Source organism: Mobula hypostoma, chromosome 16 (genome assembly GCF_963921235.1).
Source record: "Mobula hypostoma chromosome 16, sMobHyp1.1, whole genome shotgun sequence".
NCBI lineage: Eukaryota > Metazoa > Chordata > Chondrichthyes > Myliobatiformes > Myliobatidae > Mobula > Mobula hypostoma.
This window is the reverse complement of record NC_086112.1, coordinates 67,850,789-67,870,155: the sequence shown is the minus strand read 5'-3', so window position 1 is coordinate 67,870,155 and position 19,367 is coordinate 67,850,789. Positions and strand designations below refer to the sequence as shown.

The window sequence follows — 19,367 nt, the reverse complement described above, 5'->3', positions numbered from 1 at the left end:
TCTGCCCTTTTCTCTTAATCATCTGTCACCACCTCCAATCCTCTGATCAACATCTACTTGACTGTCCACCCACTGATCTGTTCTTGGCTTCCCCGGCCCACCACCAACCATTCATCCTGAGGACCCCAAACCCAATTGTAATCGTTCAACCAATGACCATATGTAACACCACTACTCACCAACCTCCAGACAGAATATGCTCCATCTACCGCCATCTTCTTCCTCTGTTAAATATCCAATTCTGAATCCACACAGCTAAGTTTCCCTGGATCCTATGCTTCATGGATGAGCCTTCCATAGGGAATCTTGTCAAATGTCTTCCTAAAATCCACTGTTCTCTTATGGATGTCCTTGTGTTGTTATTGTTTTTTTTTCTGCAATGCTCTAAGGAACTGGGGAGTTTCTGCTTAGCTGTAGCACATGTACAAAATGGTCACAGTGAATTTTGGTTGACTGTTGCATTCCACTTGTGTTATATTAAAGGGAATGGGGGGTAAGCAGGAGTGTGGAAATCCACTGGATGTACAAAGGAGAGGCCAGGAGAATGAAAGTAAACCAGGTGAGATGTTAAAGTGATCAGAACAATGTAATTAGAAAACATTTTCCTCTGCCAACTGTAAGAATGGTCAGAGAGGTAGAAAATGAAGAGAATCCTACAGGATTGGAGAGAGAATTAGTGTTATAGTTAAGGTTTGGAGAAAAGAACACCAAGGTTTAGGACTTGGACTGAAAGGCTGCCATTTCTCTATTACATATTGGTTTATTGACTAATCTGTCATTCAGCTCACTTGATCTCAGATGGTCTTAACATCTTTTACCAGCAACATCGCTGCACACAGGTTATTGAGCTGAATGTTGGACACTGTTCGTCCCTTCAGCGTCCCCAAGTGATTTGTCACGTCTGAGTACTTAACGGAGATGTCAGGCACCAGGCATACAATGAGCCGTGCTTTGTAATTCAAGAGGGACTTTGATCCAGGCACCTCACCAAAAGCTTCCTACAGCAATGAGCACAGGGATATGCAACCGAAAAGAGGCTGACGCGCTCAGCCAGAGACAGCACAGTTGATGCAATATGAAGAAACATGGAGAAAGAAGCTTATTCCTTTTTTTCTCATGCCTCTCTTTTCTTTTCACTGGAGTAGCTATTTCACAGTATTTTTCAATTTTGTACACTTTGGCCCATAGATTAGCTTATTTTTAACAAGATATATTGCCTCCATATTTGAGGGATAATAAACATGATGGAATGTTAGCTAATGAGTGTGGAATTGTTGTAAATGCTGTTTGAGTGGGTTACTGCTTTCCCAACTTTTCAGATGTTCACTCATTTCCTCCTGCCTATCTTGCCACTCCTCAGTCTTGCTGCATATTGGGTAATCATTGCAAGCACTGTGCCTCATGATAATGTGGTTGGAGAGAACACAGAAAACCACCATACCCAGCCCGTCAAGTTCGGAGAGTCTTCACCAGGGCAGTGCTGACAGCAGAAACACTCTTTCTAAATATCAGTGATCTGCTATATCATGTTTTCTGTGACTGTATGTTTATCAGAGGTGGCTTGGTGGTGCTCAGAAATCACAAACTACATCTTCATCACTATGGTCCGTGTGTCTTCCTTTCACTATTACAATGGCATAATGGACTGCCACAGAAGACTGCTTCCAGGATACTGGGATTTGTCCTGTATTATATGTTTTCTGTGCTAGGCAGCTACATATTGAGAGAAAGGAATCTGGTTTGTTGTATTAATCTTGACATGCATTACCTATAAACAATGTTACACTGTATTGTTTAGGGAATAAGGACACTTTGGAGGAGGCTCAATAATACTAATGCCAGGATCTGTGCTCAAACAACGAGTGCTGGAGAGAGAACTTCCGGGGGTTTTTTTTGATCCCAATCCATGGTTGGTTGAATCCGCGGATGTGGAACCTGCAGATACGGAGAGCAGACTGTATACTATATAGTACAGTTACTATATAGACATCCACAACATAGTAAACTTTAACTTGTCTATTTCAGGCCTAAAGATTTAATCGCTGTGGAGGACTTCTTATTCTTGTGGGATAGTATCTTCCCTGACAAGGGGTTGGCGTTGGAGGTGGGGGGGGGGGCGGTCACTCGGCTTGGTAGGTGAGGCCTGTGGCTGTGAAACAATTTCAGGTTCTGGGGCCTCCTCCATGGTGGTTGTAGGGGCTGATTCTGGGACTGGAGGAAATAGTTCTGACACCTTTCTTCTGGACATTTTGGTATCCCAAAGAAAGCATGGGAAGCCTTATTGAACGATGTGGATGATAATATGTGAGTACAGTGCCTGACATCACCATTTGCATTGCCTTTTGGAGAGCCACCGCATACTGCTCTGTCCATTGCCAGTTCTTCCCTATCTGTTGTAATAAGTTCAAGGGGTGAAGCACAGTAGCCAGATTTGGCAGGAACCTGTTATAGGAATTGACAAATTTTAAAAAGGATCAGAATTGTGGCATGTTAGTTGGCCTTGGGGCATCTACCACTGCTTGAATTTTCTCAGCACACTTGTGTAACTCTTGTGCGTCAATGGTGTGACCACAGTAAGTGATGCTTAGTTTAAAGAATTCACACTTGTTGCATTGTGATCTGAGCCCATAATCTTCTAATCTTTTTAACAAGGTCTTGAAATTTTGGAGATATTCCTTGTCATCCTTATTGGTAACAATGATGTCATCTGGGTAACACTCAGTGCCTGGGCAGCCTTGCAGCACCCAGTCCCTAGCTTTCTGACAGAGTGAAGGTGTGGATGCTACAGCAAAAGTAAGCCTATTATCGCTATAAAAGCCCCTTTGTGAATGTTTATGGTGAGAAACACTTTTGCTTCATCTCCATCTGTAGGTAGACCTCAGCTAAGTCTACTTTGCTGAAGTTTTTCCTCCAGAAAGGTTTGCAAAGATATCCTCTACCCTGGGCTGAGGATATTGACCTACTTCCAGTACTGAGTTGATGATGACTTTTAAGTCACCACAGACCCTGACAGACCCATTCTTCTTGGCTACTAGGACCACTGGCATTGCCCATGGGCTCCACTCAACCTTGGAAAGAATTCATTCAGACTCCATGTGATCTAGATCATTGGCTGCTTTATCACGGATCATATAAGGGAGCCTGGGTATGGCACTTTCATTTAATGGTATATTACCATTGCTATTTTGAGTTCTCAAATGCCATCCTTGAACAGTACTGTGGCATTATCCAGTACCTTTCTTAATTCGGTCTCAGTTGAATCTATTGCAAGGGATGTGGCCTACAAATTGTGGATGGATCTCCAATTAAGTTATAGTTGTCTCAGCCATTCACATTCCCAACAATGCTGATCCTCCTGTTTTTACCACATAGAAGCAAAAAGTAGCTTGTTAGTTGTTGTATTTCACTGTTACCGATGTCATTCTCACAGGAGTTATCTTTTACCCAGTATAAGTTCTTGGTTGGATATCTGCAGGCTTCAGTTCTGAATCATTGAAGTGCCATTGAAGCTCATTTTGTGAAGTAACAGAGACACCCAAGCTAGTGTCCAATTCCATTTTAATTAATTTGCCATTCATTTCTGGTGTAAGCCATATTGCTTGTCTATTATTAGTTTTCACATTATAAATCTCAAGGCAACCAAGTCCTGTGTCCAAATCATCAACAACATGCAGATTAGTGCTCTTTCTGAAACTGTAACTTGACTTTTTATCTTTATCTCTTCCCTTCCAGTTATTGATGTCTTCCTGACATGCTCTTTGTATGTGTCCTACTTGGTGGCATTTTATGCAAGTATCGCCTTTAAACCTGAATTGTTCTGGTGTATGTGAGCTCTTGCCATAATGGTAACACAATCTGTTTGGCCAGACCGCCTTCTGTTTTAATGTTGCAGTTTTGTTCACATTCACGTTCATTCCTGAATGTAACTCAATTGCATTTCTATTGCTGTTTCCATTGATACAGCAATTTCAACTGCCCTTTTAAATATGAGGGTGCTTCAGTTAGGAGCCACTATTAGATACTTTCTTGTTAGATTCCACAAACAAAACAATCACTCAGGGAATCATTAAGCCCATCATTGAATTGACAATGCTCAGACAATCTCTTCAATTCAGCCAAGCATGCTGAAATGGGCTCCCCTTCCTTTTGATTCTGCTTATGAAACCTAAAGTGTTCTGCAATCAATGATGGTTTCTGTTATAAAATTAAGAGTGTCTTCAAAGGGAAATGCAGATGTAGAGAAAGTAATGGTTTCATATTACTAGAGTGAATTACTTTCAGAATCAGAGTTAGAGATGCACATGTGTGAGTGAAGTTACATTGTACACAGTTAAGGATTAAAGGATTATTAGAGTACATAGTTCATATTGAATAATATTTTCTAGTATTTCGCACCCAATTATTTTGTTAGTTTCTTGTAATGACTTGTTAGATATTTTTAACCTTGTATTATATTTTGTGGCATTTGAATGGAATTAATTAACTTTTATGAGAGTTGTGGGTTGTGATTCTCTATAAATCTTGACCTGATTTGTACCACAGAGGCAGGTTCAAGGGTGTAATAGACAGCTACTGTATCTATCAAGGTGATGAAGTCACCTTTATCCTAATAGGCACAGCTCAAACGCCATCTATAAATCTGCCGACGACACAACTATTGTTGGCAGAATTTCAGATGGTGATGAGGAGCATACAGGAGCGAGATAGATCAGCTGGTTGAGTGATGTCGCAGCAACAACCTTGCACTCAACATCAGTAAGATCAAGGAACTGATTGTGGACTTCAGGAACGAAAAGTTGAGGGAACACGCACCGGTCCTCATCAAGGGATCAGAAATGGGCAGAGTGAGCACTGTCAAGTTCCTGGATGTTAGCATCCCTGAAGATCTATGCTGGGCTTAACATACAGTATTGATGCAAATACAAAGAAAGCATGACAGCAGCTACAATATATCCACAATATATCATAAAGCTCGAGAGGAGAAGATGACGGCGCGACGCAGCTCGCAGCGGCCACTCTGGTGGTGATGTCTGTTATTTGTCAAGTAGGGGGCTGTGCACAATCCCGATTTGATGGAGACGGACGTGAGAGCACGGAGGAACATCTGGTGAAACTTCTGAAATGCCTGCTTTGCTGCTGCTGCTACTGTGTGGTCCAGAATCTCCGGAGGAGAAGGCCCCGAGTCCTCGGCTTCGCTTGCTGCTCGGCGGCCAGGGAGGGATCGAAGCGCTTGGCAGAGGATGGTGCTCGGAGAGGCTGTGTCGGAGGGGCTGGTCAGAAGCTCGAAGTTTTCGGACGGACTCAGAGTCCGCAGCGGTCGGGTGCTTCCAATGGTGCTGCATCGACAAGTTGGCGGCGCTTGGAAGTTCAGCCGCCTGCGTGAGATGATGAGTCTATCGGGACATTGAGACTTATTTTTTCTGTGCCCATGGTCTGCTCTTTATCAAATTATGATATTGCTTTGCACTGTTGTAACTACATGTTATAATTATGTGGTTTTGTCAGTTTTAGTCTTGGTTTGTCCTGTGTTTCTATGATATCATTCTGGAGGAACATTGTATCATTTTTTAATGCATGCATTTCTAAATGACAATAAACGAGGACTGAGTGTCCTCATAATCTAATATATTTCATTAGGAGTTTGAGGAGAATTCACTAAACACGCTCACAAATTTCTACCGTGGAGAGCATTCTAACTGGTTGCATCACCGTGTGGTGTGGATGGCCAATGCAGAGGATCGGAAAATGCTGTGGAACGTTGTAAACTCAGCCAGCTCCATCACGGGTGCTAGCCTCGTCAGCATCGAGGACACTTTCAAAAGGCGATGCCTCAAAAAGGTAGCATCCATCATTAAGGACCCCTATCACCCAGAACATGCCCTCTTCTCATTGCTGCCATCAAGGAGGAGGTGCAGGAGTCTGAAGACACACACTCAACATTTCAGGAACAGCTTCTTCTCCTCCGCCATCATATTTCTGAATGGACAATTAACCCATGAACACTACCTCAGTATTTTCCCTCTTCTTTTGTACTAATTATTTAATTTTTATATATATATATAATCGTATTGTAATTTTTAGTTTATATTTATTATTATGTATTACAATATACTGCTGCCAAAAACAACAGGAGGTATTCCAGTGATATGAAACCTGTTTCAGATTCTGACCCTTTTCCCCATCCTCCTTAACGTGTACAGTGAACTCACTTGTGATTTCACTGAAATCAACAAAGAGCAGCAAGTAAATCGTCCGCTGTATCCCATACTTCAACAGCCATAAAGATGAAAACTTACTCTAGTTACCCGAGTGTTCAAGACCTTATTGCATTTTTTAACTTCCTTAATCCAACTGCTGTACTTTTGTTTGTTAAATGCACAATGAACACATTTATATGGTATCTTCAGCTTAAAACGTGAACTCCCAAGGTGTACCTAAGTCATAATAAAACAAAAATCAATAACGTGCCAAAAAAGATGTAAGTGGTGGTGCACTCGAAGCAAAGATTTAGCATCCTCCAGATGCAAGGACAGCTGTAAAGCAACTTTACGATTTAAAAGAGTATTAAATTTGGTGACACTGAAGACAACAGATATGTTTTAGTGTTATCAGACCACATGGAAAAATTGCTGGAAGCAAAACTTTCTTATTACATGCACAGTGTTAAGATAAGAAAAAGGTGATTGGTTAAATGATGCACATGATGTTGCTGTAGTTTGCTTAATTGTGTTTAAGCAATTTGTCATGTAAACATTTGTTCCTCTATTCTGCTGGATGTTAACCTTGCCCAACCCTAGCTAGAGTTCTGAATACTATCTCGGTGAAGCTGGCCAGATCAGGGTGTTACTATTTTTGCTGCGTAAGGTACAAAAAACAAGGGAGCAGATGTTCTATTGAATGGGTTCAATTTAATTTAACATAGCCTACAGGAATCGGATGGAGATGGTTGATTCTCACATTTTATGCTCTTTTTGATTATTTTTCTCTCCCGTCTGTCCTCGCGTCTCAGATGCTGAGTTTTGTTAGTGAGCAATTTCAGGTAGTGTTTAATGGGAGTCCAACCACGTCTTGTCAGTTTTCCTTTGGTAACTCGGAGCCCTAATGAGCAGAATTCCATGTTTTGTTATTTATATGCTGTCATGAAAACTATCTTTATGATAAACTGTGAATCAATTTTTATACGCAAACACGAGGAATTCTGCAGATGCTGGAAATTCAAGCAACACACATCAAGGTTGCTGGAGAATGCAGCAGGCCAGGCAGCATCTCTAGGAAGAGGTACAGTCGACGTTTCGGGCCGAGACCCTTCGTCAGGACTAACTGAAGGAAGAGCTGGTAAGAGATTTGAAAGTGGGAGGGGGAGGGGGAGATCCAAAATGATAGGAGAAGACAGGAGGGGGAGGGATGGAGCCGAGAGCTGGACAGGTGATTGGCAAAAGGGATATGAGAGGATCATGGGACAGGAGGCCCAGAGAGAAGGAAAGCGGGGGAGGGCGCCCAGAGGATGGGCAAGGGGTATAGTCAGAGGGACAGAGGGAGAAAAAGAAGAGTGAGAGAAAGAATGTGTGTGTATATAAATAACGGACGGGGTACGAGGGGGAGGTGGGGCATTAGCGGAAGTTAGAGAAGTCAATGTTCATGCCATCAGGTTGGAGGCTACCCAGATGGCATATAAGGTGTTGTTCCTCCAACCTTAGTGTGGCTTCATCTTTACAGTAGAGGAGGCCGTGGATAGACATGTCAGAATGGGAATGGGATGTGGAATTAAAATGTGTGGCCACTGGGAGATCCTGCTGTCTCTGGCGGACAGAGCGTAGGTGTTCAGCAAAACGATCTCCCAGTCTGCGTCCCAGACTGCCCCTGACAGTCCTTCCAGGTGAGGCGACACTTCACCTGTGAGTCGGCTGGGGTGATATACTGCGTCCGGTGCTCCCGATGTGGCCTTCTATATATTAGCGAGACCCGACGCAGACTGGGAGATCGTTTGATAAGGTGCCACACATGAGGCTGCTTAGCAAGATAAAAACCTGTGGAATTACAGGGAAGTTACTAGCATGGGTGGAGCATTGGCTGGTCGGCAGAAAACAGAGAGTGGGAATAAAGGGATCCTATTCTGGCTGGCTGCCGGTTACCAGTGGAGTTCCACAGCGGTCAGTATTGGGACCTCCGCTTTTTACAATGTATGTCAATGATTTGGACTATAGGATTAATGGATTTGTGGCTAAATCTGATGTTACAAAGATAGGTAGAGGAGCAGGTAGTGTTGTGGAAACAGAGAATCTGCAAAGTGACTTAGAGAGCATAGGAGAGTGGGCAAAGAAGTGGCAAATGAAATACAATGTTGGAAAGTGTATGGTTATGCGCTTTGGTGGAAGAAATAAACAGGCAGACTATTATTTAGATGGGGAGAGAATTCAACATGCAGAGATGCAAAGGAACTTGGGAACCCTTGTGCAAAATACCCTAAAGGTTAACCTCCAGGTTGAGTCAGTTGTCAAGAAGGCGAATGCAATGTTGGCATTCATTTCTAGGGGTATAGAATGTAAGAGCAGGGATGTGATGTTGAGGCTCTATAAGGCACTCATGAGACCACACTTGGAGTATTGTGTGCAGTTTTGGGCTCCTTATTTTAGAAAGGATATACTGACATTGGAGAGGGTTCAGAGAAGAGTCACGAGAATGATTCCAGGAAATCATTATATATCATATATAATACCATATGAGGAACGTCTGGCAGTTCTTGGGCTGTATTCCCTGGAGTTCAGGAGAATGAGGGGGGATCTCATAGAAACATTCCGAATGTTAAAAGACCTGAACAGATTAGATATGCCAAAATTATTTCCCATGGTAGGGGAGGCTAGGACAAGAGGGCACGACTTCAGGATTGAAGGACGTCCTTTTAGAACTGAGATACGAAGAAATTACTTTAGTCAGAGGGTGGTAAATCTGTGGAATTTGTTGTCACAAGTGGCTGTGGAGGCCAAGTCATTGGGTGCATTTAACGCAGAGATAGATAGGTTCTTGATTAGCCAGGATATCAAAGAGCATGGAGTGAAAGCAGGGCAGTGGAGATGACTGGAAGAATTGGATCAGTCCATGATTGAATGGCGGAGCAGACTGGATGTGTTGAATGGTCTACTTCTGCTCCTATGGTCTTATGATAATCAAGGACCAGTTATATATTTTCATGTCAGAAAGTGTAAGTGATGGTATTTTCATGCACCTGCTTCCCTTGTCCTTTTCTTGCTGGAGGATTGTAGGTGTGTGACATTGCAAGATAAGTAACCCTTCAGCCATCATTTTTTGTGGTGGATGGAATTAATTTTTAGAGCAGTGAACTAGGTGCCAGTCAGTTGGGCTACTATAAGGGCTGGCACAGGGTCAAGGCTAGTAAAGCCTCTACCTCACAGCTCCTGTGACCCAGATTCAATCCTGACCTTGAATGCTGTCTGTGCAGACTACTTTAGTCTTTCTGTGACCAACCATGTGGTTTTCCTTCAGTTGCTCTGTTTTCTTCCGGCATCCCAAAGACATGCTGGTGAGTAGATTGATGTGCTATAGTCCGTCACTATAAATTGTAGATGAGTGGTAGAATGTGGTGGGTTGGGAGTGAGTAATGTGGGTATAATCTTTCAAAAGTGGCATTAATATAGGGTTACATAAATAGGCAGCTGATGTCGTTGTGGCCAACAGCTCTGTTTCTCTGTTGTTTTCCTCTATGACTGTATCCTAGCTATTGGAGCTATAGCCATCCAGGCAAGACAAACGTGCCTTTTAGATGATGGCAAGGCTTTCTAGTGCCAGGATATGAGTTGCTTGCTGTTTCTGACCTAACGTCCCGGTACTATTTATATAGCCAGGACACTAATTAATGGTGATGTCTATCCCTGGGTTGTTGATGGTGGCATTTTCAGCAATGGTAATACAACTGAGTGCCAAGGGTGGATGGTTACATTCTTTCTTGTAAGAGATGATCAATACTCAAATCACTTTTCCCATGAATGTTATATGTCACCCATTATGTCACACCTGAATGTTGTCTAGGTTTTATTGCATGCAAATATGAGTAGTTGTAAACAGAGTTGGACTTTGTGTAATTCTCATAAACGTTCCCTGTTCTCATCTTATGATGGAAGGAAGATCAGTGATGAAGTAGCTGAAGGTGGCTGGGCGTAGGACACTGCCCTGAACACCTGAAGTGACATCCTGAGGCTAGAATTGTTGACCCTGGCAATGTACAATCTTCCTTTGCGAAAGGTATGATTCCAACCGTTGAAGTATTTTCCCTTTGTTGCCATTTGCCCATGCCACACTTGGTCACATGTTGCCTTAATATCAAGAATAGCCTCTCTCTCCTGGCCTCTGCTGTTCAGCTCTCTGGTCATGTTTAGACCAGTTCTGAACTGGCACCTGGAATAGAATGGTCCTGGCAAAACACAATTGAAACAGCTTTACAGACACTGAAAACCCAACTCTGGTACTGATGTGCAGGCTATCAGAGGATCAGTGTTGATTGATAGGAGTGGTGTGGGATACAACTGCAGCTGCAGCTCTAGTGCAAGGGTCAATTTCACCTATACCACATCCTGAAATCGCAAGCACTGTTAATTCATAACATTATGAATAATATAGTGACTGCCTGGTTGAAGAGGTTATATTTATTTCTTTATTTAGAGATACAGTGCAGTATAGGCCTTTCCAACTCTGAATCACACCACCCAGCAATCTCTGACAACTCTAGCTCAATCACTGGACAATTTACAATGACCAATTAACCTACATGTTTGGACTGTGGGAGAAAACCACACATTCCACAGCGACATACAAACTCCTCACAGAGGACATTGGGATTCAACTCCAAACTCCGAAAAGAAAATGTATGGAATTGGAGGCCTTGCAAATAAAAGCAAAGAAATCATTCTAAATATTTATAACTGATGGATAAAATCTCAGCTGGAATATTGAGTACAACCGTGTACTTTAAGAATAACTTTAAGGCCTTGGAAAGAGTGCAGCAGAGGCTTCTTAGTGACAGCAGAAAGGTTTTTAAGGTGCTGCTGCTACCAGCAGGAGGATAGGAAGCAGAGAAGAGGGGTGTTCATTCAGGGTGGGAGCTACTGTGGGATGTTATGCTTTAAAATGAGAGAGTTATCAGGCAAGTTAAGAAGCTGACTAAGGAATGTAGTTCACATAGATGAAGACTTTGTGGCAAGGCTGCTAAATGAGAAATCAAGAAAGGAATTTAAAGGCTTGTGGGTCAGCAGAAAATATGAACTCAAGGCAAGATCAGGCAAGGTATGGAAAAGGGGTAGAGAATCCTAAACAGGAATGAATCACGTTGAAATATAAAATAATAGAAGTACAACATTAGAATTGGAGTTGTATGAAAAAAAGCTGTGTAAATAGAGAATGGTTGGGAGATTTAAACCTCCTGCCATCTAGGGATTACAACCTTGAACTACAATGGGATAGGCAATAGTTTACATTACAAAATTGCCATTAGGAATATTGGAATATTATATATACAGGTAAAACAGTGACCATAATGAAAAACACAGAGTAAGGTCCATACAGATACTTCATGTTACAACGGAGATTGTGATATACTTTATTTAATTGGCAATGTACATTATGCCTCTCTGCTCTACCTTGCCAACTGTTTGCCTTCAACATTCATTGCATCAGGAACTCACAACAGGAAATCATTTTTAAAAATTCAGTAATGTCCTCCCTCTACCTCTCTGCTCCCAAACCTCACACACATCCATCTGAGTTCTCAGTCTGACAGGGACTGTGCCATAAATTTGATTTGAAAAGCACCTTGAAGCAGCCATTCACCCTGAAAGTCACTGGACATATTTGTTGCTGCTTTCATTGTATTTATTGTAATTCCTGTTGTTCAAGTTACCGTTTTTAAAAAATGTTCTTCGGATGTGGGATATGGGTAATGCTGACCATAGAATGTGTAACCATAGCTAATAAAGAAAACTTGAATTTATATAGGGACTTCCTCATCCTCAAATTGTTTTAAAATCCCTGGATGTATCTTGTCACTAAATGAAATACAGTCATCAATTTGTTCACAACTAGTTCAGCAAAGGTAGAGTGATATGACTGAATTATAAGTTTTGTTCATGCCATTTGAAGGGAAAGTATTGCCTAGGAAAGTGCCCTGCTCTTCTAAAAGTAGTTTTATGCAATCTTTTACATTCTGCTGGTGGATCTCAAAGATGAGGACTACCCAGAAGTTGATTAGAAAGACTATAGTTTTTGATCAAGGACTGCTGCTGGAGTATTCAGGTGTAGAGATCTGCTAACAGGTGCTGTATTCTGATAATGTGCAACATTAAAAAGGAAATCAGGTATTTACTAAAGTGGGACAACTTGAGTTGAGTTTCTTATAGCAGCATGGGACTTGCTTAAACCTGTCGCTTTAAGCGGTACTGGTGATTAGGAAGCCTACTTACATGTAGATATCACTAAAGTTGATTGAGGTGGCAACCAGGAGTACATTGCACAACACTGGTGTAGCTGTGTAGAGTCTTTAGAGCATCATTTGCACAGAGGACAAGGAATGAAAACTGTGGACATGTTGCATCTCACACAAAATCCTTTTTTTTTCAAATTAAAATTGTGTTCTTTTAAATTGAATTTAGGAAGTGATAAGTGATCCATTTTCTACACCAACATCTCTTGGACTTGAACCCAAGACCCGTTTACTCAGAAATGGGAATGGTACCACAGACCCTGCGTGACAGAGGTGTTTAATTGTCTTGAGGAACTAATGGTAGCATTTCTACTTTGAACACTGCAGTCCTTATGACTGGTTGTACATTGTGCTTTTGCTAGGAATTCCACAGGACTTACAGGACATCTTAAAGATGATGGCGTTCAAGATCAAAATCAACGATTTTAAGGACATCACAAAGGCGGCTCTGTTCAGACAGCACCTCGTAGGCAACCTGTTTACTCCCAGATTAAGAAACTGGCAGTGTGTTCACAACATAAGGGGCAATCCTGAGGTCCACTATATTTGGCCCCTATGGAGAAACTCTCAACTTCTCTACCAAGAACAGGGACTACTTGTTGAGAATGACAAGGACATTGCAGAAATGATTAATTGCTTATATAAAGTGTTCCTTGAGTGAAAATTTCTCCTTTACTTAAGAGATATGAGACAGTTTTAAAGACATTTGAAAGCAGAACCCAAGCACAAAGCACAAAGAACGGTGCAGGAACCTCAGTAACTAACACCCATGACATGCATTGGGTCTTTAGTTTTATAAGAGCCATATAAATATCCATGGCCCACATCACTATGAACCAAGAATTGATTGAACTCATCAGGAAAGGAGAGGTGTAACTATAGTACCCACTGAAAGGAATACTTCTGAGTCCTCTTCAAACATGTAAAGCCAATGGACTCATTCTATAATAAACAAACTGGACCAACTTTGTTGTCAACCTCCTGACTGTCAAGAATTTAAGAAGGCCATATCTTAATTCAAAAGTAACCAGGCATCAGGAGGAAATGGAATCACTGCTGAACATGCAAAATGTTCAACATGTGCAAGACCAAGGCCCTCTACCAACCTACCACACAGAACAACTTCAGTCTGCAACAATAAGGCTCCAGGGTAAGACCCAAGAAAATATGGACCATAAGTCTTCAGAGTAGAGAGGGAGTTTTCAGGATGGTTCTGAGAACATCGAGTGCATCTCATTTGCTACCCTTAATCCTTAAACCTGAATCCTTATGACTGTGGAGATGTATCCAGTGAGCCTTGGATGCCAGCTAAGCACATTGGCAAAATTATTGAATTTAATACTAAATTGTCACCTTTGCTAGAAGAATTGGCTGAATGAAGATGAACGCCAATCATGAGAATCTACTTTTACTTGGCATACCAATTTGGTGTGGATTCTAAAGCTACTATTCAAAAAGCCTGTTAAATAAAATTCTGATTTTGAACCAAGTTCTTTTGCAGGAAGCTGAATTCGAGTGTTACATTGATTGGGATTGTTCCCATTGATACTGGAGTTGATATGATTTACTTGTTTGCAAAGTGAAGAATAAACTTACCAAAATAATAAATGTTTGTCAGTGATAATAAATTTGATTCTGACTTTACAGTCACTGTAAAGAAATTTGCAGATGGGAATATCCAGTACCAATAATCTGATCAATTACTTCATAATTGTATATTGTGCTCTCAATTAAATTATAAAATTTGGCCAAGAAGCAGGGAGATCTTTTACCTTCAGCTAAACTTGTAAATAGTGTTATTTTAACAAAAACAAATGTTGGTTCTATTGCAATGGGTTACACTGGTGTTTGTTGGATTGAATAGGTCTGAAATTTTCATTTACTTGAATGGTCTGTACATTACATTGAAGTATGCAAAATCACCTAAGCTTAACTGAAAATTGTTATGGAAGTCGAACATTGTGAACACATATAATTACATGGGTGAGGGGGAGCATTTTTACAATAAAACTTTTTTCATCTTCTCCTAAGCTGCTTCTCCAAGTAACTTTATTGTGCACCAAGCTAGAATTACAGAGTACAGGAACAGGCCCTTCACCGAACTCATCCATGCCGTCCAGATCAGTAAGTTCCATTTGGCCATATCTCTATTACCCCTTATTATCGTTATCCAGCTAGGTTATCTGGTTAGCTGTTTGTGGGATTTTGCTTTGTGACTTCACGTAGAAAGTAATCCATTGGTTGTGAACAGCTATCTGATGACGGGCGAGCGTGACAAGTCCTCGTATCCCTTTTCCTCACTTCTTTAAGTAGTTTGCTCCCCTGACTTTAATATTTACATTTCTTCAGCAAGATCGCCACTCAACTTTGACTTCAGTTACCTCCTTTAAGCAGATTTCTATCCTCTCTTTATCAGGTCCCCTTAGTTTAGAACAGCACATGTGTTTTTAATTAATGTGATAACTTACTTAGATAGAAAATGCTCCAAGAATTACTTGTTCCCATGAAAGAGCACAGTGAGTGGTGATTAGAGTACTGGGTGGATGAACTGATAAGATCTTGTAGCATCTTGTAGATCCTGGTGACCTCTTTAACCTAGCCACTTTCAAGGACAACAAGTGATGATCATTTAATTACTGTGCATGCCAGAGACACTTTTGGGGTTATAAATGCAAAAAAAATTACCTTCAATGGATCATTATTAGGTTTATCTCTCAATATAAATCTACTCCTCCCATCTTTGCCTTTCAGGCATCAACAGCAGCCATAAACGTAACTTCCACTTGTGGTCCAATCTCCAACCCTCATCCCAATCTTTGATCTTCCCTTATGTTTTGGCACCCCCAACCTTGTCTAGAACCACCTGACATTCAATACTTATTTAATGTCACTGGATGCACAGTAATTAATGGTGATCACTTGTCCTTGAAAGGCTGGTAATGACCTATCTCCTTAAAATGTTGCAAACCTTGTGGCAAGGGTGTTTACAAGATTGCGAGTTCCAGGATTAAAATTAAGCAAGAATAAAGGAATGAGATATTTTTGTCAGGATTTTTAAGGTTCAATGTTCAAGGTACATTTATTAGTATGCAGTATACAACTCTGAGATTAATTTTATATATATAATACTTATATATTTCCTTTTGACAAACCAGAACACCATTGAATCTATGTTGGTTCGCAAAACAATCCCATCAATCCCAGTCTCTCACCTACTGTAATTCCCTGTAACCAATTCTCTCCCCCATGCCTATCATTTCCCCATGAATTCTCCAACTAACCACCAAATCTCAGGGTCATCTATAGTGACAAGTTAGCCACCCATTCAATGCTCTTTGGTATGTGGAAGGAAAGCAGAGCATTTGTGGGAAATCCACCTGGTCACAAACTCCATACAGGCAGGCTGGAGTTTAGGGTTGAAGCTGGTTTGCAGGATCTGCCTGATGGGCCAGTGAGCCACAGATTACATGTAAACTGGAGGGAAATTGGCACATGACAATCTACCAATGTGTTAGATGTCAAAGTCAGCTGGTTAGAATTTATTTCCAAGAGATGACCATTGTCTTGCATTCAAGTGGTATAACTGCTATTTGTCACATAGCAACCCACATTTGAATGCTATCCAGATATTGCTGCAGGTGGGATGGGCTGATTTATTACTTGAGGAATTGTTAATAAAGTTAAATACTGTGTCATCATCAGTAAAGAAGTCTATGCTAGTCTTCGTATGATTGTTTGGTGAAGCAACTGAAGATGGTTGTCCTCCAACAACTACAATTAACCTCCCTAATAACCAAATGTAATGTGTGCTTGGAGGGTTGGTTGTGTTAACTAGCAAAAACACATATGGAAGTAAACTACTCAGCTCACTACCTGTTATCGTTATCAAAGAATTTTGCGAAGTATCTACAACAGTCTAATTCTTTAAAAAACATATCATCTTCCAGTACCACTCAGCCCCCATCACAACTGAGTGAGAAGTTTCATTCAGACTTCTGTAAACCTACTGTCGTCCACAGCTACATCAATATAAGACTCAAGCAACACACATCAAAGTGCCAGGCAGCATCTGTAGCAAGAGGTGCAGTCGACGTTTCAGGCCGAGACCCTTCGTCAGGACTAACTGAAGGAAGAGTGAGTAAGGGATTTGAAAGTTGGAGGGGGAGGGGGAGATCCAAAATGATAGGAGAAGACAGGAGGGGGAGGGATAGAGCCAAGAGCTGGACAGGTGATTAGCAAAAGGGATACGAGAGGATCATGGGACAGGAAGTCCGGGAAGAAAGACAAGCGGGGGGGGGAACCCAGAGGATGGGCAAGCGGTATATTCAGAGGGACAGAGGGAGAAAAAGGAGAGTGAGAGAAAGAATGTGTGCATAAAAATAAGTAACAGATGGGGTACGAGGGGGAGGTGGGGCCTTAGCGGAAGTTAGAGAAGTCAATGTTCATGCCATCAGGTTGGAGGCTACCCAGACGGAATATAGGGTGTTGTTCCTCCAACCTGAGTGTGGCTTCATCTTTACAGTAGAGGAGGCCGTGGATAGACATGTCAGAATGGGAATGGGATGTGGAATTAAAATGTGTGGCCACTGGGAGATCCTGCTTTCTCTGGCGGACAGAGCGTAGATGTTCAGCAAAGCGGTCTCCCAGTCTGCGTCGGGTCTCGCCAATATATAAAAGGCCACATCGGGAGCACCGGATGCAGTATATCACCCCAGTCGACTCACAGGTGAAGTGTTGCCTCACCTGGAAGGACTGTTTGGGACCCTGAATGGTGGTAAGGGAGGAAGTGTAAGGACATGTGTAGCACTTGTTCCGCTTACACGGATAAGTGCCAGGAGGGAGATCAGTGGGGAGGGATGGGGGGTACGAATGGACAAGGGAGTTACTTAGGGAGCGATCCCTGCAGAATGCAGAGGGGGGGGAGGGAAAGATGTGCTTAGTGGTGGGATCCCGTTGGAGGTGGCGGAAGTTACGGAGAATAATATGTTGGACCCGGAGGCTGGTGGGGTGGTAGGTGAGGACCAGGGGAACCCTATTCCTAGTGGGGTGGCGGGAGGATGGAGTGAGAGCAGATGTATGTGAAATGGGGGAGATGCGTTTAAGAGCAGATTTGATAGTGGAGGAAGGGAAGCCCCTTTCTTTAAAAAAGGAAGACATCTCCCTCGTCCTAGAATGAAAAGCCTCATCCTGAGAGCAGATGCGGCGGAGACGGAGGAATTGCGAGAAGGGGATGGCGTTTTTGCAAGAGACAGGGTGAGAAGAGGAATAGTCCAGATAGCTGTGAGAGTCAGTAGGCTTATAGTAGACATCAGTGGATAAACTGTCTCCAGAGACAGAGACAGAAAGATCTAGAAAGGGGAGGGAGGTGTCGGAAATGGACCAGGTAAACTTGAGGGCAGGGTGAAAGTTGGAGGCAAAGTTAATAAAGTCAATGAGTTCTGCATGCGTGCAGGAAGCAGCGCCAATGCAGTCGTCGATGTAGCGAAGGAAAAGTGGGGGATAGATACCAGAATAGGCACGGAACATAGATTGTTCCACAAACCAAACAAAAAGGCAGGCATAGCTAGGACCCATACGGGTGCCCATAGCTACACCTTTAGTTTGGAGGAAGTGGGAGGAGCCAAAGGAGAAATTATTAAGAGTAAGGACTAATTCCGCTAGACGGAGCAGAGTGGTGGTAGAGGGGAACTGATTAGGTCTGGAATCCGAAAAGAAGCGTAGAGCTTTGAGACCATCCTGATGGGGGATGGAAGTATATAGGGACTGGACATCCATGGTGAAAATAAAGCGGTGGGGGCCAGGGAACTTAAAATCATCGAAAAGTTTAAGAGCGTGAGAAGTGTCACGAACATAGGTCGGAAGGGATTGGACAAGGGGGGATGAAACCGTGTTGAGGTATGCAGAAACGAGTTCAGTGGGGCAGGAGCAAGCTGAGACAATAGGTCGGCCAGGACAGGCAGGTTTGTGGATCTTGGGTAGGAGGTAGAAACGGGAAGTGCGGGGTGTGGGAACTATAAGGTTGGTAGCAGTGGATGGGAGATCCCCTGAGCGGATAAAGTCGGTGATGGTGTGGGAGACAATGGCCTGGTGCTCCTTGGTGGGGTCACGATCGAGGGGTAAATAAGAGGAGGTATCCGCGAGTTGTCGCTGTGCCTCGGCAAGGTAGTGGTCAGTACGCCAGACTACAACAGCACCCCCCTTATCGGCAGGTTTAATAATAAGGTTAGGATTAGTGCGGAGGGAGTGGAGAGCAGAGCGTTCCGAAGGAGTGAGGTTGGAATGGGGACAAGGTGCGGTGAAGTCGAGACGGTTGATGGCCCATCGGCAATTAGCGATAAAGAGATCCAGAGCAGGCAGAAGACCAGAGCGGCGTGTCCATGAAGAAGAGGAGGGTTGAAGACGGGAGAAGGGGTCATCGGTGGGGGTGGAAGAGTCCTTGCCGAAGAAGTAGGCTCGGAGACGGAGACGGAGCCGGCGGAAGAAAAGATCCGCATCCTGGCGAACACGGAACTCGCTGAGGTGTGGGCGAAGGGGGCCCTTACTGAGAACAGAGCGTTCTGCTTCCGACAGTTGAAGGTCGGAGGGGATGGTAAAGACCCGGCATGGATGAGAGCTGGGATCAGAAGAGGGGGGAGGCTGGGGGTGTCAATGGAGAGGGGAGGGTATATGAATGCTAGATCAAAGGTTTCAAAGGTACATTTAATGTCAGAGAAATGTATATAATATACATCCTTGAAATACTTTTTCTTTGCAATCATCCACAAAAACAGAGGAGTGCCCCCAAAGAATGAATGACAGTTAAACGTTAGAACCCCAAAGCCCCCCCAGCTCCCGTCCCTCCCGCACGTAAGTAGCGGCAAAGCAACAACCCCCCCTCCCC

At 42.8% G+C, this 19,367-nt stretch overlaps 1 protein-coding gene across 6 annotated transcripts in view; it reads left to right on the top strand.

Annotated features, from left to right (window-relative positions):
* Nucleotides 1-14,475, top strand: part of LOC134357605 (uncharacterized) — a 74,517-nt gene extending 60,042 nt beyond the window's left edge. For 4 of the 6 annotated variants that reach the window (XR_010020673.1, XR_010020674.1, XR_010020676.1 and 1 more), the window contains 2 exons: nucleotides 7,194-7,335; nucleotides 12,850-14,475. Coding sequence is in view for 1 of the 6 variants with exons in the window: in XM_063069227.1 (XP_062925297.1) it covers nucleotides 7,205-7,335; nucleotides 12,850-13,148 (430 nt within the window). In the remaining 5 variants the exon portion in view is untranslated. Of the gene's footprint in view, nucleotides 1-7,193; nucleotides 7,336-12,656; nucleotides 12,761-12,849 lie in introns of all 6 variants that reach the window. The other 2 variants (XR_010020672.1, XM_063069227.1) reach the window with 2 other exon arrangements.
* Nucleotides 14,476-19,367: the final 4,892 nt, after the last annotated feature.